Consider the following 18,978-nt stretch of genomic DNA (forward strand, 5'->3'; position numbering starts at 1 on the left):
CCGGCACATGAGATGCAACACCATGGTGAACCCATAAAGCACAGATATAAGCTACAAAAAAGGACACAAACTGATTAACAGATATTAAGTAACTTCAAAAGCCCAAATAGAGGTAAGTTATAGGAACAATCCCCAGTATTCACAATTAAACCAGCTCATGTTACCATATGCTCCCCCATATCTCTCTGACATGCTTACTCCTTACTCAAACAAACGCTGCCTTCGATCATCCAATCAAGAGCTTCTGTTTGTGCCAAACTTCAGGCTTAAAACTTGTGGAAACCGGACTTTTTCATATGCAGCCCCAACCTTGTGGAATTCACTCCCATACAATCTGAAAGTTTCTGACAGTATTGCCACATTCAAGTCAGGACTCAAAACATACATGTTTTCAATGTATTATTAGGAACTCTATTTGAAATGTACATATTGCTGTATAAATGTGGGAGACGCTTTTAATCTGTCATTGTTGTGCCTTGAGCCTATCTGCTGACGTGGAAAAGGCGCATGAAGAAATCTGCAATATATATATTTAATATATGTACATTAGCAAAAATACCTCAGCCTTGTGCTAATTACCAGCCTAAGAAGCAGATTTCGTTTTCTTCATACTGACTTACTCTGCAAGTAATGTCGGGTCATGCACACATATTCACAACATATATCATATGGAAATTGTATGGTGACACCTACAGGAAATTTGATACTTGCGGCTACCCATTCTCATGTTTCAGGTTTACAGTATTTCTGAATCAATCATAACTGAGATTTAAATTTAACCACTCACTTGAAGAACTTAAATGTAAAGCATTTCAGGTTTACACATACTTCAGCTAAATGTGGGTTCAAGTGTGAAGCCCATTTCTGGTGTCCCCCGCCATGATATTGCTGGAATATTGCTGAAAGTGGCGTAAAACTGAACTCATTCACTCACTAATGTGGGTGCAAAGCCCAAAGTGATGCAGGTCTTACACGTTAACACTACATGAAACCAACGAACCTGGATGTACAAACCAATACACCCAGGTAATAATCACTACAGCAGATCCTGGCACAGTTAACATTGATAAGTCTGTACAGCAAACTATCAGGAAATGAAAAACCCCAAATAGCAGCATTGGAAATCAAAATGTTTGCATTGTAAATCTTAGACTGGACTAACATAATTATTCTAATACCAGAAGTATAATATATTTTAACTATTTACTTTTGGGGGTTGAGTCCCATCGGGGATTGGAACCCACTCTCTCAGAGTGGGGGAGTATTAGTTTTACACCGCCTTTAGCAAATTTCCAGCAATATCACGTCAGGGGACACCAGAAATGGGCTACCCCACCGCCTCTCAGTGATGCACCCATGCATCAGCACACAAAGTCAGCGACCTAACCCACCGCGGCTTCCATTATTACTGAAGTCTGCCAACTAGTCTTGATCAGTACTTTGTGTACCCCTCTGACAAGTGTAAATTGGTATGGCTCGGATGGCTGAAAGCCATGAAATAGAGAATGGCTTTTAGAAAATACGCTGTAGTCAAATATAACAAATGGTATATCTGGGATGACACTTTCTCATTAAATTACAGATTATATGACCTTCTGAAGTACTGTTTGTGCATATGCCTCTAATATAAACTCGTGAAGATCTGGGTTAGAATTGATCTTCCATGACCCATGCGGTCAAGCTAGCTGACTTGGTTGATTTAAGTCATCGTGTCCCAATCACGTAGATCGATGCCTATGCTGTTGATCACTGGATTTTCTGGTCCATACTCAATTATTTACAGACCACCGCCTAATAGCTGGAATATTCCTAAGTGCGGCATAAAACCACCAACCAACCCTTTAAGACATGAACTTATCATATCGTCTATATTCCACAGGTTCGTATACACAATGTGTCTCCTTCATTCATCCATCACAACATACAGCCTTGTAGTTCAATTGCTATTTATCACCAAAAATAAGTGACAGCCTGGTTGCAGCATACAAGTTTTGAAGACTAAATCTGACTAATTCATCTTTTGCATGAAGTGCTATATCCCAATTATCTGACAGAAGTAGAGTAGGTTTCATTGCATTGGTATTCAATTGTATCCGAATGCTATGCCAAAAATTTGCATCAAATATATATTGACCGGTGTGATCCTAAGTAAAGGCACACAATTATATATATGTAAACACATTCCGTTACAATGGCAGGGCCATACTCTACACACCAAAGAGATGTAACCATATCATGTTACTGCTACTGTTGGTGAAAATGATTTCTACATGTGACCTTAGCTGATAATAAATGCTACGTTTGTTGATGTATCTGTGAATTATGCTATTAGTGAAACCTTCCTTTACAGATCAAACTGTCTAAACATACATGTGCACATGTATTTTCCCTTAACTTATTCCATTTCACTGAATGATTGAGTATGCCATGTAACAATAAACTACAGCAGGGCTTATGTTACACATTTTGTAACAGTTCTTTGTCATTCTTGCGTACTAATCTACCGTCATTAATAACATATTAATAAGTTAGACCTAATATCCAATTTGGGTAATCTGGAGGCCTTCCTGACATCGTGACAAAGAGGAGTGTTGTCAACTTTACTCATTGCGAGCCAATTGACATCACTTCCGCTTATCATTTCAGGGCTAAAACGACAAGGAAACAGACGCAAAAACCGAAATACGTGAATGAAGGATTTCCTGCAACTACTTCTAAGGCATTTCAAAGATGATAGCTCTTAATGTGTTTCGTTATACCGTGATATTTGCTTGAATGTCGTAGTGATTCCCATTTCTTCCGATGAATCGACATGACAGTTCATCGAGTGTTGCAGATCGAATCTGAAACCTTTCGTGGTCTTTCGGGAAAGAAGTCTCCAAAAGTTTGATATCCTGTTTCAAGTTCGCTAGACACGCCATTTTCGGTGATAACTGGTACCCTAGTCGGGCACCAGTTTATGTTTATCAATAACAAAACATCCAGAAGGCCTCTCACTTTCCAGAGTTGGTTGCCTTCACATGGTGCGCGCATGCGCAACTAAGGGTCAAGTTAATGTTTGTTTCCACTTCTTGCACTTCCTGTGAGTTATAGCACATTTCTGATTTTATTTTGAGACGAACAAACACAGACACGAGACGGAATTACAGCTTTTCACGATAAAATAGAACACGGATCGGATATTACAAGTATCTTTTGTTTATAAAACAATAATGAGCCGATATTTGTTTGACTACGACTATACATATAGTGGCTTCCTAAGCTCTATATTCATTGGCCTACACTTACAAAAATCAGAATTTCCGAGGCTTCTTATACAGTGACGTGAAACTGCGTTTTTTCTTGGGGTGGGGGGGTGGTGGGGTATTTGTTTTTTTGTTTTCTTTGTTGCGTTCATCCTCATCATTATCCGAGTCATGATTTCCCGGTTCCGTTTTCACTCTATTCTACATAAATCTTCCCTTTCACCACTGAGCATATTCACACACAATCAACAGCTTATCTCCTGCTTAAATGCAAAGTTGTTCCGATGTTCTTTTGACCCGTTTGAGTGATATCTTTGAGATCAGCTGACAAAAATATGAAAATATTAATGATAAAAACATTTTTGAGCAATATCCATACACATACAAATCCAAATTGTTTTGGTTATTGACACGTACGATCAACACAAGTTTGGAATTCAGCAGGAAATATTTGCGTTCAAATATAAAATAAACACGAAACGTTTAGCTGATCGTGCACTTCCTGGTAGCACAAGGCTAGCGTATTCAAAACGTCAATGGTTTTAAATGGGTATTAGTGTTAGTGAAAAGCAGCGTGTTGCTACATCCGTTTGTAATTGTTTACTAGTATCTGGGATATGTCAGTTCATTGAGGCTGCCCTCCCACTTTCGGTTTGCCGAAAGTCGAGTCCCTTTAAATGGTATTTTTCAATGACGATGTGCAGTGTCATTGCCTGGCAGAGATTGACTTTAATCAATAACACATTCGGCCCTCACGCATTGCCACTCATGCATTCTGTGTGAAAATCCTAGTCTAATTTAATTGTAAGGTCTGTGTGCACTGATATGATTCAAGAGATTTGGATGTCGAGGCGAAATGAGTCGCTTGTCGGATGACTAGAAATGGGAGCTACCATTATCAGTATACAATATAGTATTTGGGAAATATGTGGAAGGAATAGAGTTGCTTCCCTTTGATCAAAGGAATTACTCGACGAATAATCCTGAGCATGAGTTTTCCATTGTACGCTTCGGCACCCCTTTGGCAACTGGAACAGGAAAGCAGAAAAAGCAGGAACTTTGCCAAAAAAAATCCGAAATGAACAAGAAACACAAGAAAAGGTGCATTTAAAAAAAAAAAAAAAACAACTCATACGAGAGTCACACAAACTAAAGTGAAGACCTCTAATGTAAAGAAAAATATAGAAACTATTTTTACCTTAGTAGGAATATTGTATACATGTATTACATTGGTGGAGATTTTTACTGTATAATTTTAGCTGTCATTTATTATCCGTGATTCACGCTTTAATTTTGACTTTACTGTGAACACGTTTGTGTTTCCTCTTTGACTTTTGAGTAATTTAAGTTTATCAATATCCGGTGCTTTTTAGCCATTCAGGATTTCTTTTACTTTACGGAGTTTTATGATAGTCAGTTACTGTTTTATAGTCACCTATGTAGTATTTTAAAATGATTTGCCGCGCGTTTGATTCCCGGTTAGCTCTACTGTGTTTTTAAGTTAGTCAGCGCCATACCCAATGCTTGTGGCGTGAGAGAGTATGATTCTACGCCGCTTTTAGCAGTATTCCCACAATATCACGACTGGGGACACCAGGAAATGGGCTTCATTGTACCCATGTGGGGAATCAAACCCGGATCTTCGGCGTGACGAGCGAACTAGACTAACCCACCTCCCCCATGCTCGTGGATGTCACCAAGATGTAATTGTCTCAAATATGCACCACTTCGAACTGTCATTACATGAAACAGACACGAGTCACACGACGTTAAACAGTTGGAATTTACCGTGAGTGGGTTTAGTTTTTCGCTGCACTCAGCATATTCCAGCTATATGGCGGCGGTTAGTAAGTAATCGAGTCTGGACCAGGCAATCCAGTGATCAACAGCATGAACATCGATCTACGCAGATGCGATACGATGACATGTGTCAACCAAGTCAGCTAGCCTGACCACCCGATCCGTTAATCGCCTCTAACGATAAGCATGGGTTAATGAAGACCAATTCTAACGCGGATCTTCACGGCCATTCTGACGTGTGGCCATTTGACTAAGACCGTGGAATACCGTACAAAGCGGTGTTATACACAACACATTCACTCACTAGCTAATGATGGGCTGAAAACGTCTTGAATTCCGCAATTAAACGTGTATACTCAGAATTATATTTTTAGGCACTTAAGGCCCGTCCACCTTACGGGAGGTGAAAAGGCTTAGCAAGGGAAGGGACGGTGGAGTAGCCTAGTGCATGGTAAGAGCGTTCGCTCGTCGCACCGAAGACCCGGGTTCGATTCCCCGCATGGGTACAATGTGTGAAGCCTATTTCTGGTGTTCCCCGCCATGATATTGCTTGAATATTGCTTAAAGTGGCATGAAAATCCAACTCAATCACTCACTCTTCTCACCTTTGACTAATTTAATTGTATTGTTGAATTGTTCATTTTCAGAGCTGAAAAATGTTCTAGGTTTGATCGGCATAGATCAGTGCAGCACGTGCAAACTCGAGAGAATATCCTGATTCAAGAAATTTAAATACCACGTGACAGTGATGATGATTATACTGTTAAAAAGAGTAGAGGATAGTCCATTATTTTTTTTTACAATTTTTTTTTAATTTTTTTTTTTTTTTTTTGGGGGGGGTGTGTGTGTTATTATCTAGGAACCAAGTAAATTGTGTGATTGTTTATGGATTTAGAAAATGATCATTCCATTCACAACGTGTTAAGAATTTCGTGCAAACGTTTTTCATGAAGTAGACGTGAACAGCTATGGTTGGGGTAAACTTCGAAATTTACTGTGAAAATATCAGTATGTTGTTGTACATTTCAGTGACACAAACCAGATAGAAATTTGTTCAGATATGGTTTTAAACTCAGTTAAACGGGGTTTTTTCCGTACACGCGGCGTCTATCACGTTAGCAACAGATGCGTGCAATTCTTATACTGGAAGTTGGACCAGGAAGGACAGAGCATTGTGACGCGATCTCTTGCCGTTCACAGTCAATAATTAGCAGGATATATTCACGATATCAACAAACAAATAACGTTGATGACAGACGTCAATCTGTAAAGGTCTGGAATGGGATCACTCTGACTGCTATCTAGAACACCTTTAGATGTTGTTCACGGACGTGTCACTGGACAGTATAACCTGTCTCACAGTCCCCGAACCACATTATTTTCCCTACTGCCAAGCCCTCACTACAGTGCTAAAGCCCTAAATAAAGCAAGTCTAGATTTCCTCAGGTTCTTAATCTCTGGTCCTTCTAGGGCCCCTTTTCAATTTAAATGGGCCTGTTTGTTACTATCAAAATTATATACATTCAGAGACTAAGCATTAGTCTATGGACAGTACTACCGTGGTACCATCCTGGAAGCACACGTGGTGCCTTCCGCGTTGACATGGACGCCGTATTGTGTTTCAGGACAACGCAAGAACACACAATTGTATATACTTCCTCCAACATGGAGAACATGACCACCGTGCAATGGCCAGCACTCCGGACAGACTGGTCACTCATCTGAGATATCATGTCGAACATGTGTGAGATATCCTTGGACATCCTTGGCGTACGTCACCGTCAGCAACCACCGACCACCCTCAACTAGACTAAGGCTTAGTCTCTGAATATATATAATTTTGATAGTAACAAACAAGCCCATTTACATTGAAAAGAAGCCCTAGGAAGACCTGGGGAAATCTAGACTTGCTTTATTTAGGGCTTTAGCACTGCGGAGAGGGCTTGGCGGTAGGGAAATTAATGTGGTTCAGGGACTGTGAGACAGACTAACCCTCAACGAGCATGGTGTTTCCCTGCAGGAAGAATGGAATGTACCAAGTTGACAATGGGCTAGACTGATATCTAGTCTCTGAAATGAACACTTATTAAAGAATGAATAAATAATAATCATAAAATATAATGAAAACGTGCATTGAGACTTTCTTCATTTTCAGAAACTGTGGGAATTTTGACTTGCCACATATTCTAGACATGGATGAGCCTTCTTGGATATATTTGTTTTAGGGTCTGTATGACAGGTGAGGTGAGGTAAAATGAGGTTTAAACGTCACGCTTAAGAATATTTCGCTTATTTGACGACGTGCATGCGTACGTGTGTATGTGTGGCTGCTTGTACTAGCCCAGACCTAAGCTGGTATTATAGTGCTAGCTCACTGAGATACCATGCCGCAGTTAAGCATGAATATCCCACTCAGACACATTACACTGATTCCGAGCCAACCAGTCCTTGTTGGACTAATCTTATCTTACATGGCAATGCAGGTCTCTCAATCACTGAAAACCAGAATGTTTTCAAACATGTACATATCTATATCTCTCAAACAAACGCTTTCTCAGTTAACATCTGTTGTACATATCCTAGCCTATGTCTGTCACTTGTGTACTTTGTTGTAAGATGAATTGTGTATTTATCTGGAGAGGGCTTTTCTAAATTGTGCCCAATCCTTTTCTTGAATGAATAAAATATGTTTAAAACAAAAGTCCTTGTTGTACCCGTTAATGCCGAGCGCCAGGCAGGGACCAACAAGTACCATATTTTAGCGTCTTTTGATATGACGCATCCTCGTTATGTCCAGGGTATACGTTCCGATAAATCTCCACTATCGGAACGTATCTCCACTATCGGAACGTATACCCTGGACATATCGAGGCTGGGGATCGGGCTCTCTGGGAGGGCGCTCCAACCACTACTTCACGGGGGCGGCTCTGACAGACTAACATTGGACGTTTAATAAGGAGTATGCCTCGTCGAATCTGGAACTGTCTATAGAAACGAGGCAGACTCAAGCGAATCCTACTAATAAGTTTGATTTTTCATGATAAACGACGTGATGCTCAACGACTAATGCAAATCTGAATCAAATGCTTTTGTTGAAATATAAAACATCAGTAGCTGTGACACCTTTTCATTGAATGTCCCCTACCTTTTTAAATGTAAACAAACAGAAGCATCCAAGATGGTGTTTGAGTTATCCTGTCCACGTAAGGAGTTTTATAATGATGGGTTTTCCCAAAAGGATATACTGCACACTGCCAGACAATGTGGCTTCACCACAGAGTCTGAATGGATGTTTAAAAGTATTCACTTCTATTTATACAGTGTTCACAAGACGACTCGTTCAGCAGGTCTATGTTTGTCTTGATGTTACTGACTTGTATAATCACTTGGTGGCCAGTAACACGTTTTGAAACATCACGCTTCCTTTTTCATCCTCGAATACGGCCTTCACTCCGCAGCCATATCACAACGGATGCCTTTCAGCTGAGTATTAAAGACAGCTATTAAGGTAGACACAACACTAACATCAGTTGTAATGTATACTGTACAGATACGTTAAGGATAACCTGATTCTTTCATATTACCATTGTTTATATGTCGAGTTGGTCGGGTGACCTTATTTTGAGTAGTATATCTGAGACATGTTTTCTCGACCCAGTTGCTCTCCTTGTATTCACCGAACGTACCCAAGTTTGAAATGGCAAGTCAAATTTGAAATAGTTGTTTTTGTCTTTAACTGAATTTTCCCTGTAAAATAGTTTTGTCGATTTGGAACAAGCTTGTAAACTTTAAGCCGTCTTATGGTTTAAGGGGATATTGACTTGAGATTCCGAAGTGTGTTACGATGAATTATTGGTCGGTGACGCTATGTTATTTGGTGTGATTTAGTGAAAGTGGTTTTACGCTACCTTTATCTACATTCCATCAGTAGTATGTAGCTGGTCAGCAGATGTACGCCGAGTTTCAATCATGAGAGGAATCTAACCAGGGCATTAGGCGTGAAGAGCAAATGCTTAAACCACAATGCCAAGTCGCTGGTCTAGTTGCATGTGGACATAGTCCATTGGAAACTCGAGTAATGTACAAAGAAGTGTTCTCGCTTACAAGGAAGGTAAACTTAATATTTCAGAATTTAATAAATTCCTTGAGTCAATTGTTGTATCAATATTTAGTGTGCTGGTGGCAAATAATTTAAAGCGAAAAATAATCAGTAAAATGAATACGACTATGTATACAAAGTGACGTGACCTAGATTTGCGTCGAACCGCGACAGTGATCATGTGGTGGGTGTTGATCCAATGATATTCACCTCGGCGAGTGTGTCTGTGTGCGTGCGTGCGTGCGTGCATGTGTGATAGAGGTTAGGTGTTAAGGAGAAAGTGAGCGGGAGGGGTGGGGATGGGGGGAAGCTCTTCTTAAATTTGTGTCGTAGTCATGGGCCTAGTAAATTATTTTTTGTATGCTACTTTTATTACAGTGTGATATCTTCTCTGCATGCACCATTTAAGATGGGCTTTCCCACAACCGTTCTTCTTCTTCTATTACCAGGTAAGAACTTTGGCTTTAAAGCAACTATCACTTTTTACAGGACATGTATTTTAAAAGTTCATTTGTCCATCAACACATCCAAACGCTCACTCACACATCCCTACACTCACTCACACATCCCTACACTAACTCACACATCCCTACACTCACACACACGTCCCAACACTCAATCACACATACCAACACTCACTCACATATCCCTACACTCACTCACACATCCCTACACTCACTTACACATCCCTAAACTCACTCATACATCCTCACACTCACCCACACATCCCTACACTCACACATCCCTACGCTCACACATCCCAACACTCACACATCCCTACGCTCACATATCCCTATACTCACACATCCAAACACCCACACTTCCCTACGCTCAAACATCCCTTCACTCATACACTCACACATCCCAACACCCACACATCTCAACACTCACACATCCCTACACTCACACATCCCTACACTCACACATCCCAACACCCACACATCTCAACACTCACACATCCCAACACTCACACATCCCAACACCCACACATCTCAACACTCACACATCCCTACACTCACACATCCCTACACTCACACATCCCAACACCCACACATCTCAACACTCACACATCCCAACACTCACACATCCCAACACCCACACATCCCTACACTCACACACTCACACACACACACATCCCTACGCTCACATCCCAACACTCACACAGCCCTACTCTCTCTCTCTCTCACACACACACACATCCCTACGCCTACATCCCTACACTCACACATCCCTACACTCACACATCCCTACGTTCACACATCCGAACACTCACACATCCCTACCTTCATACAGCCATACGCTCACACATCCCTACACTCACATACACATCCCTACGTTCACATCCCAACACCCCTACTCTCACACAGCCATACACTCACACAACCCTACACTCACACAGCCCTACACTCACACACACATATCCCTACGCTCACTCACACAGCCCTACACTCACACAGCCCTACACTCACACAGCCCTACACTCACACACACATATCCCTACGCTCACTCACACATCCCAGCACTCACTCAGCCCTACTCTCACACAGCCCTACACTCACACAGCCCTACGCTCACTCACACAGCCCTAAACTCACACACCCTATGCGCACGCACAATCACGCGCGCACACACATCAGGTACTATGACCGATTCACTTTGTTTCCTATTGGTCCAGCTTAATGATATCCCAGAAATCCCAACTTTAGCACTTGAAAGGCATAAACAACGTGTGACTGACATGGTGGTGACATGATCTGGTTTCTTGTAGGCGCCATACATTGTCTTGAGCTGAAGTATCTCCTCACCCTTCCCATGAGTGTTGAACACGAATTCGAAGTCAAATACTCGGCATCAAAAGCTGTTGATGCTGTGCTTCAGAAGCCTGGATTAAACGCCACTCTTTACCCCTCCAAACAAGGCGTTTTCAGAATACCTGGAAATGAATCTTATCTGGTCGGAGGCAAAGAAAATAAAGCCCTCATTTTGAGTCTCACCACGCACGATGATGTCATCATTGGTTCTTTCGAAGCCACGGTTATGTGCTCAGCCCATTGGGCAGAACACTATGCATACCTTGCCTTGCCATTCTCAGCCCTAGGAACTCACTACATCATCTCAACATACACACCGGGAGAAGTAGGACGTGCCCAGATGGTCATTATCGCATCTGATGACGACACTGATGTCACTATCGCACTGCAGTCCTCCAAACCTGTTACGGTTCTGGATAACACTTACACAAAGGGGCAGATAATTCAGTTGACCTTAAACCAGTACCAGTCATTGTCGTTTGAGGCTTCGTCCGATATTACTGGAACCGTTGTCCGCAGCTCCAAGGCTGTGGCAGTGTTTTCTGGGAACTTCAGAAATCGTTTCCCTTTCAACGCAGTTTTCAATAATACAAGAGACCCAACGTTCGAGCAACTTCCCCCCGTGTCCCTGTTAGGTCAGGTGTATGTGGTTCCTCGAATACCCTCTTGTGTTTACCAAGAAGCTAAGTTCATCGCTGCGTTTGAAGGAACAGTGCTTCGTGTATCTCAAACGGCTGCCAGCATCACCCTCAGAGAAGCAGATCAGACCTCTTTAGAAGTAAGACAGAGTCTCTATCTATTTGCCAGCAAACCTATCCTTGTCACGACAATGTGTCGATGGAAAACGGGTCTTAATCCAACGTCTTTGACATTTATACCTCCCGTTGAGCGATACAAAAAGGTTTACCCTGTTCCAAGTCCACACACGGGTGACGCAACATTTCACCTCACGATCATTGCCTGTTATTCTGGCAAAACTGGATTAACTATAGACAAGAATCTTCTTACGGGAAAAAAGTACCTTCAGTGGGAAAGAGTTGAAAACTTTGTTGTCACCACAATGGCGGTACCTAATGGCCAACACGTGGTGGAAGCGGATTCACCCTTTGCGTTGATTGGCCTGGTGTATGAAGCAAGTGTAACCTCCTCGACAAGTCAGTTGTGTTTGGGATTTGACTTGGAACAAACAGGCGACAGTTTCTGTTCTCTGTCTCTCACATCACCAGGAAAGACCACTACAGGTGAGTGAGTGAGTTTAGTTTTATGCCGCTTTTAGCAATAGTCCGGAAATATCAAGGCGGGGGACACCAGAAATGGGCTTCACACATTGTACCCATGTGGGGTATCGAACCCGGGTCTTCGGCGTGACGAGCGAACGCTTCAACCACTAGGCTACCCCACCGACCTACCACTAAAGGTAAAGTGTCCCCAAACCGGACACTGTGTGTTAGTGGTGAACGTTTACTTTAAAGTCGATTTCAGTTAGGATAAGGCTTCTCATTTATTTTTACAATGTGAAGATAGATTTTTGGGCATATTGATTAAATACAGTAAAAACACCGTTGTGTCGAAGTTGAAGGGACCAAAGTGACTTCGAGTTATACAGTGTTCGAGACAACCGCGAAATTGTCGAGTAAAGAAAGAATAAACAGGGACAACATTTTGCTTTGAGGTAAAGATGAATTCGACACATCAGCTTTCGACACAACAGTGTTGTACTGTTGATATATATTGATGTTTTTGCCTGTTTACAAAATATGAAATATACTATATATTAATATACTTAATATAGGGCGATGGGGTAGCCTAGTAGTTTAAGCGTTCGCTCGTCACTCCCCCGAAGACCCGGGTTCGATTCGCCCATGGGTACAATGTGTGAAGCCCATTTCTGGTGTCCCCCGCCGTGATATTGCTGGAACATTGCTAAAAGCGGCGTAAAACCAAACTCAGTCAGTCATGATCATCACATTGTTACAGTAATTAAATTGCAAATGATACCATAACCGAGCAAGTAGCAGACTCAGTGATAACTTATTGTTACTTGATTGAAATTTAAAAATAAAATATTTGGACATTTTCTGCGTCCCTGTGGGTGCGACAATAAATTTTGCTGTGTCCATTGTCAATTTTTATGCGTATAGGACGCCAGAATTCGCATCCTGTAAATTCCTGGTGGATATAAACTACATCATTTCTGGTGTCCCCCGCCGTGATATTGCTGGAATATTGCTAAAAGCGGCGTAAAACGAAAACTCTGATTACATAGGTATAACTATTCTTGTAAATATAGAATTACAGTACCGATTATGCTTGCCCGGCATAACGGTATAGTGGCCAGTGTGAAGAAACCTCAAGAAATTCTATAGAATATGCAGCGGCATACTTCTTTCACTTATTCTTCGAATTTGATTTGAAATGCCTGTGTCTTTTACTCGTTTCCCTCCAAGAACAAGGTTCTTGAAAGACATTTAGAAGTTGGACGAACATGGATAGGAATTAGCCCTGAAACGTCGTATTAAAGAATAAGAAGAAGTTGTAATAACGTGTCATGTATCCAAGAAATAGACATCATATTCGGACTCATAGCCTCGAAGGATATCAGAGAGAAAAACATGGCGTTATGCATTCTGAATGTTGCTTTCAACGTGTTACATTGCAAACCAGTTCTTCACACATACCCCCGACAGACACACCAATGCCAGATGCAGCGCAAAGCAGTTCTTCACACATGCCACCGACAATCACGTCAGAGCAAGAGACGTCCATGCCAACATATGCTGTTATCCTCGTTGTTGTCGCTGCTGTTGCTGTTGTTGCTGTTTTCATATTGGCTGCAGTTATAATCAGTAAGTTAATGCACCGGTCTTTGCGGTTCGTATATGTTTTATGGAGCAACAGGAAACGTTTTAATTTGAATCTAACCACATTGACATCGTGGTACTTCGTGGCATATGTAGGCTGAAAACATGCCTGCTTTAATCAATTATAATTTTATTTTAATTGATTATTTTCAATTCACCGCCATGACAACAAGTGCGAAACAAACAAACCAGTACTTAGTGGAGGGTGATGTCTGATAACATGCATGATTTATGACAAGTCTACGTGCTTTTCAGTACAGAGACACAGACCACCATCTTCCGACTCCAGCAATTTGACGGATTCCACCTACGCATCCGTGGATGCTATTTCTCGTACGTATAGTCATCGTACGCGTGTAACCGAGGATTGAGTTTTACTAGAATATAGGCAGGGTATGAAACTCCCAAACATTTCCAGACCACAGAGCTATTTAGATGTAAAACATGCCAGCCCTGACCAAAACTTACCTGCCCACAAAAAATACCAATTCCCTTAGTATATATTTTTTTTAAACTTGTAAAATATTGAAAAAACTAATGCCAATGCACAAAAAAAATTAACTGTTTATTTCAGATTTGTGTGTGAATTAATAATGATTTATTATCCTAAAATATGAGGAATATCTTCATATACATGTCTAAATTTTAACGCGACCGTCGGGCAGGTAAATATGAGAATCTGGCGGTCCGTGTTGAAAATAACCCGTCCCGGGCGGTCGGGCAGGCAGGTATTTTGAACGCTGATATAGGCACGCCAATTTGCTTATAGCGACGTATTGACGAGGAAGCTGAAGTCAAGTAATGAATATACACTACTACTTCTACTACTACTACTACTACTTCTGCATGCTGCTGCTTCTGCTACTACTACTACTACTGGGGCGGTGGGGTAGCCTATTGATCTAAGCGTTGGCTCGTCACGCCGAAGACCCGGGTTCGAATCCCCACATGGGTACAATGTGTAAAGCCCAGTTCTGGTGTCCCCTGCCGTGATGTTGCTGAAATATTGCTAAACGCGGCGTAAAACCAAACTCAGTCAGTCAGTCAGAGTCTACTACTACTACTACTACTACTACTACTACTACTACTACTACTACTCTCTCTCTCTCTCTCTCTCTCTCTCTCTCTCTCTCTCTCTCTCTCTCTCTCTCTCTCTCTCTCTCTCTCATTCTCGATTGCACATCAGATCGTATGCACACTACTAAAGAAATCTTAATATTTTCACATGCATGATTATATGTTTCAGGGTTCGATGACCTACATAACACTGTACCAACTGACTCAAGAATGTCCTCAGGATCACTCTCGCCCTCCTACATCGAAATTATTCATTTACCGACAGGTTGGTAATTATGTTTACTGTAAGTTTTCTCATTGTTTTTGTATAAGAGGGCACACATTAAGGATCTGAAGTGGCCTAGATTTCGACTTTCAGTATTTTTGCCCTAAATCAGTGCTTCCGTGTGTTTTTCAGTGCTTAACCTTTGTCAACACTTCTTTCCAGGTGCAGATGTCCCCACAGATGGAAATGCGTAATCTAAAAATAAGGGTCGAAACCATAACCATTTCTTAAAAAAACCGTGCACACCACAAATACAGTAACTGACATCATGAGCATCGATCTACGCATCTGGAATGCATGACATGTGTCAACCATGTGTCAGCGAGCCTGACCACCCGATGTAACGACAAGCATGTGACGATCAAGCATAAGACCCAGGGGCCCGTTTCACACTGCGATCGTAGCGCTACGACTGTTGTAAGTCTATGTTGAAGTATAGGAGTTACGATCACCTTAGCGCTACGATAGCTTTGTGAAACGGGGCCCAGATCTGCACGGATAGTTTGGCATACTGTATACTCTTGTATGCGCTATGAGCACGCCCCAATGGAGTTTAGCGCCATATAAATGGACATTATTATTATTATTATTATTATTAGTAGTAGTAGTAGTAGTAGTAGTAGTAGTAGTAGTAGAAGTATACTGCTTTCTACTGTTATCAGTACCCGTGAAGGTCCGGGTTAGAATGAACCTTCAGTAACCCTTGCTTGTTGTAAGAGGCGACTAACGGGATCGGGTGGTCAGGCTCGCTGGCCTGCTTGACACATGTCATCGTATCCCAATTGCGCAGATCGATGCTCATGCTGTTGATCACTGGATTGTCTAGTCCACACACTCACACACTCACTACTGTTATCAGTTATTTTCAAACCACCATCATGTAGACACGCTATTGCCAAGTACGGCATTAATCAAGAAACAAACAAAAAAGTACTTATTGGTGTCTGATAACATGCGTGCTTTAATCAATTATTTTATTTTATCTGTTGATTAAGAATCTGATGTGCACGGATACTGTATCATATTAGTTTCTACAGTGATAGATTTTATTTGACATACTGTGAATTTGTTGCATCATGTTCCCATATAATGTGAAATGTGATATATCTTTTTTGTTACATATCTTTTTTTCGTATATTTTTCTTGCGGGGGCGATGGGGTAGCCTGATGGTCAATGCATTCGCTCATCACGCCGAAGACCCGGGTTCGATTCCCCACATGGGTACAATGTGTGAAGTCCATATATGGTGTCCCCCCGCCGTGATGTTGCTGAAATACTGCTAAAAGCGGGGTAAAACTCACTCACTCACTCTTAATATTGTATTATACATTAACATGTACATTACATTCTGTATTTGTGTGTGTGACACATTAATAAACATCCCTTCATTATTAAACACCTGTGTGACACATCAATAAATATTCCTTCATTACTAAATACCTGTGTGACACATTAATAAACATTACATCATTCATAAACACCTGTGTGGTACATTAATAAACATTCATTTATTACTAAACACCTGTATGGCACATTAATAAACAATCCATCATTACTAAACATCCGTGTGACACATTAATAACCATTCCATCATTACTAAACACCTGCGTGTGACATATTAATAACCATTCCATCATTACTAAACAGCTGTGTCGACACATTAATAACCATTCCATCATTACTAAACACCTGTGTTGCACATTATCATTACTAAACACCTGTGTGGCACATTATCACTACTAAAACACCTGTGTGACACATTAATAACCATTCCATCATTACTAAACACCTGTGTTGCACATTATCGTTACTAAACACCTGTGTTGCACATTATCGTTACTAAACACCTGTGTTGCACATTATCATTACTAAACACCTGTGTGGCACATTATCCATTAATGACTAAACACCTGTGTGACACATTAATAACCATTCCATCATTACTAAACACCTGTGTTGCACATTATTATTACTAAACGCCTGTGTGACACATTAATAACCATTCCATCATTACTAAACAGCTGTGTTGCACATTATCGTTACTAAACACCTGTGTTGCACATTATCATTACTAAACACCTGTGTTGCACATTATCATTACTAAACACCTGTGTTGCACATTATTATTACTAAACACCTGTGTGACACATTAATAACCATTCCATCATTACTAAACAGCTGTGTTGCACATTATCACTTACTAAACACCTGTGTTATTAAGAACCATTCCATCAGTACTAAACACCTGTGTGACACATTAATAACCATTCCATCATTACTAAACAGCTGTGTTGCACATTATCGTTACTAAACACCTGTGTTGCACATTATCATTACTAAACATCTGTGTGGCACATTATCATTACTAAACACCTGTGTTGCACATTATTATTACTAAACACCTGTGTGACACATTAATAACCATTCCATCATTACTAAACAGCTGTGTTGCACATTATCGTTACTAAACACCTGTGTGGCACATTATCATTACTAAACACCTGTGTGGCACATTAATAACCATTCCATCAGTACTAAACACCTGTGTGACACATTAATAACCATTCCATCAGTACTAAACACCTGTGTTGCACATTATCGTTACTAAACAGCTGTGTGGCACATTATCATTACTAAACGCCTGTGTGGCACATTAATGACCATTCCATCAGTACTAAACACCTGTGTGGCACAATATAATTACTAAATACCTATGTGGCACATTATCATTACTAAACACCTGTGTGGCACATTATAATTACTAAACACCTGTGTGACACATTAATAACCATTCCATCGTTACTAAACAGCTGTGTTGCACATTATCATTACTAAACACCTGTGTGGTACATTATCATTACTAAACACCTGTGTGGCACATTAATAACCATTCCATCAGTACAAAACACCTGTGTGGCACATTAATAACCATTCCATCATTACTAAACAGCTGTGTTGCACATTATCATAACTAAACACCTGTGTGACACATTATCATTACTAAACACCTGTGTGACACATTAATAACCATTCCATCATTACTAAATGTTGCACATTATCTGTGTGTGCACATTATCATTACTAAACACCTGTGTGGCATATTATAATTACTAAACACCTGTGTGACACATTAATAACCATTCCATCATTACTAAACAGCTGTGTTGGACATTATCATAACTAAACACCTGTGTGACACATTAATAACCATTCCATCATTACTAAACAGCTGTGTTGCACATTATCATTACTAAACACCTGTGTGACACATTAATAACCATTCCATCATTACTAAACAGCTGTGTTGCACATTATCCATACTAAACACCTGTGTGGCACATTATCATTACTAAACACCTGTGTGGCACATTATAATTACTAAACACCTGTGTGACACATTAATAACCATTCCATCATTACTAAACAGCTGTGTTGCACATTATCATTACTAAACACCTGTGTGGCACATTAATAACCATTCCATCTTTACTAAACAGCTGTGTTGCACATTATCATTACTAAACACCTGTGTGACACATTAATAACCATTCCATCAGTACTAAACAGCTGTGTTGCACATTATCATAACTAAACACCTGTGTGGCACATTAATAACCATTCCATCAGTACAAAACACCTGTGTGGCACATTATCATTACTAAACACCTGTGTGGCACATTATCATTACAGCTGATTCGAAACTTGGTGGTCGCTGGTTCGATCCAGTCGTTTGTCGAGTCATGCCAACAGACGTTAAAAGGTTGTACTTGTTACCCTGCCTGGCTCTCGGCTGTAAGGGGATGGTACAAGGACTGGTTG

The 18,978-nt window shown here is 40.8% G+C and overlaps 2 protein-coding genes and 1 long non-coding RNA gene across 10 annotated transcripts in view; 1 reads left to right on the forward strand and 2 right to left on the reverse strand.

Annotated features, from left to right (window-relative positions):
* Positions 1 to 3,038, reverse strand: part of LOC124282405 (ubiquitin-conjugating enzyme E2 Q2-like) — a 36,578-nt gene extending 33,540 nt beyond the window's left edge. For both annotated transcript variants that reach the window (XM_046718385.1, XM_046718384.1), the window contains exon 1: positions 2,760 to 3,038. In XM_046718385.1, the coding sequence (XP_046574341.1) occupies positions 2,760 to 2,921 (162 nt within the window). In that variant the 5' untranslated portion in view covers positions 2,922 to 3,038. The remainder of the gene's footprint in view (positions 1 to 2,759) is intronic.
* A 5,286-nt stretch (positions 3,039 to 8,324) lies between these two features.
* LOC124282404 lies at positions 8,325 to 15,829 on the forward strand. Its single transcript, XM_046718383.1, has 7 exons — positions 8,325 to 8,553; positions 9,523 to 9,593; positions 10,913 to 12,196; positions 13,664 to 13,801; positions 14,072 to 14,149; positions 15,063 to 15,160; positions 15,366 to 15,829. Exons 2-7 carry the CDS (start codon positions 9,554 to 9,556, stop codon positions 15,387 to 15,389), a joined length of 1,662 nt encoding a protein of 553 aa, XP_046574339.1. The 5' UTR covers positions 8,325 to 8,553; positions 9,523 to 9,553; the 3' UTR covers positions 15,390 to 15,829.
* A 951-nt stretch (positions 15,830 to 16,780) lies between these two features.
* LOC124282536 lies at positions 16,781 to 18,608 on the reverse strand. Of its 7 annotated transcripts, XR_006900177.1 has the most exons (5): positions 17,405 to 17,950; positions 17,239 to 17,267; positions 17,070 to 17,139; positions 16,978 to 17,035; positions 16,781 to 16,806 (listed from the first exon to the last, which is right to left on the reverse strand). It is a non-coding gene; the product is annotated as an uncharacterized LOC124282536 (long non-coding RNA). The 7 variants fall into 7 exon arrangements; XR_006900174.1 differs by lacking the exons at positions 16,781 to 16,806; positions 16,978 to 17,035 and adding an exon at positions 18,488 to 18,608 and having other exon boundaries at positions 17,131 to 17,267; positions 17,475 to 17,742; positions 17,929 to 18,068; XR_006900179.1 differs by lacking the exons at positions 16,781 to 16,806; positions 16,978 to 17,035 and having other exon boundaries at positions 17,131 to 17,267; positions 17,405 to 17,532; positions 17,702 to 17,771; positions 17,871 to 17,938.
* Positions 18,609 to 18,978: the final 370 nt, after the last annotated feature.

Source organism: Haliotis rubra, unplaced genomic scaffold (assembly GCF_003918875.1).
Source record: "Haliotis rubra isolate DU_JTF1 unplaced genomic scaffold, ASM391887v1 Scf3, whole genome shotgun sequence".
NCBI classification, from domain to species: Eukaryota; Metazoa; Mollusca; class Gastropoda; order Lepetellida; family Haliotidae; genus Haliotis; species Haliotis rubra.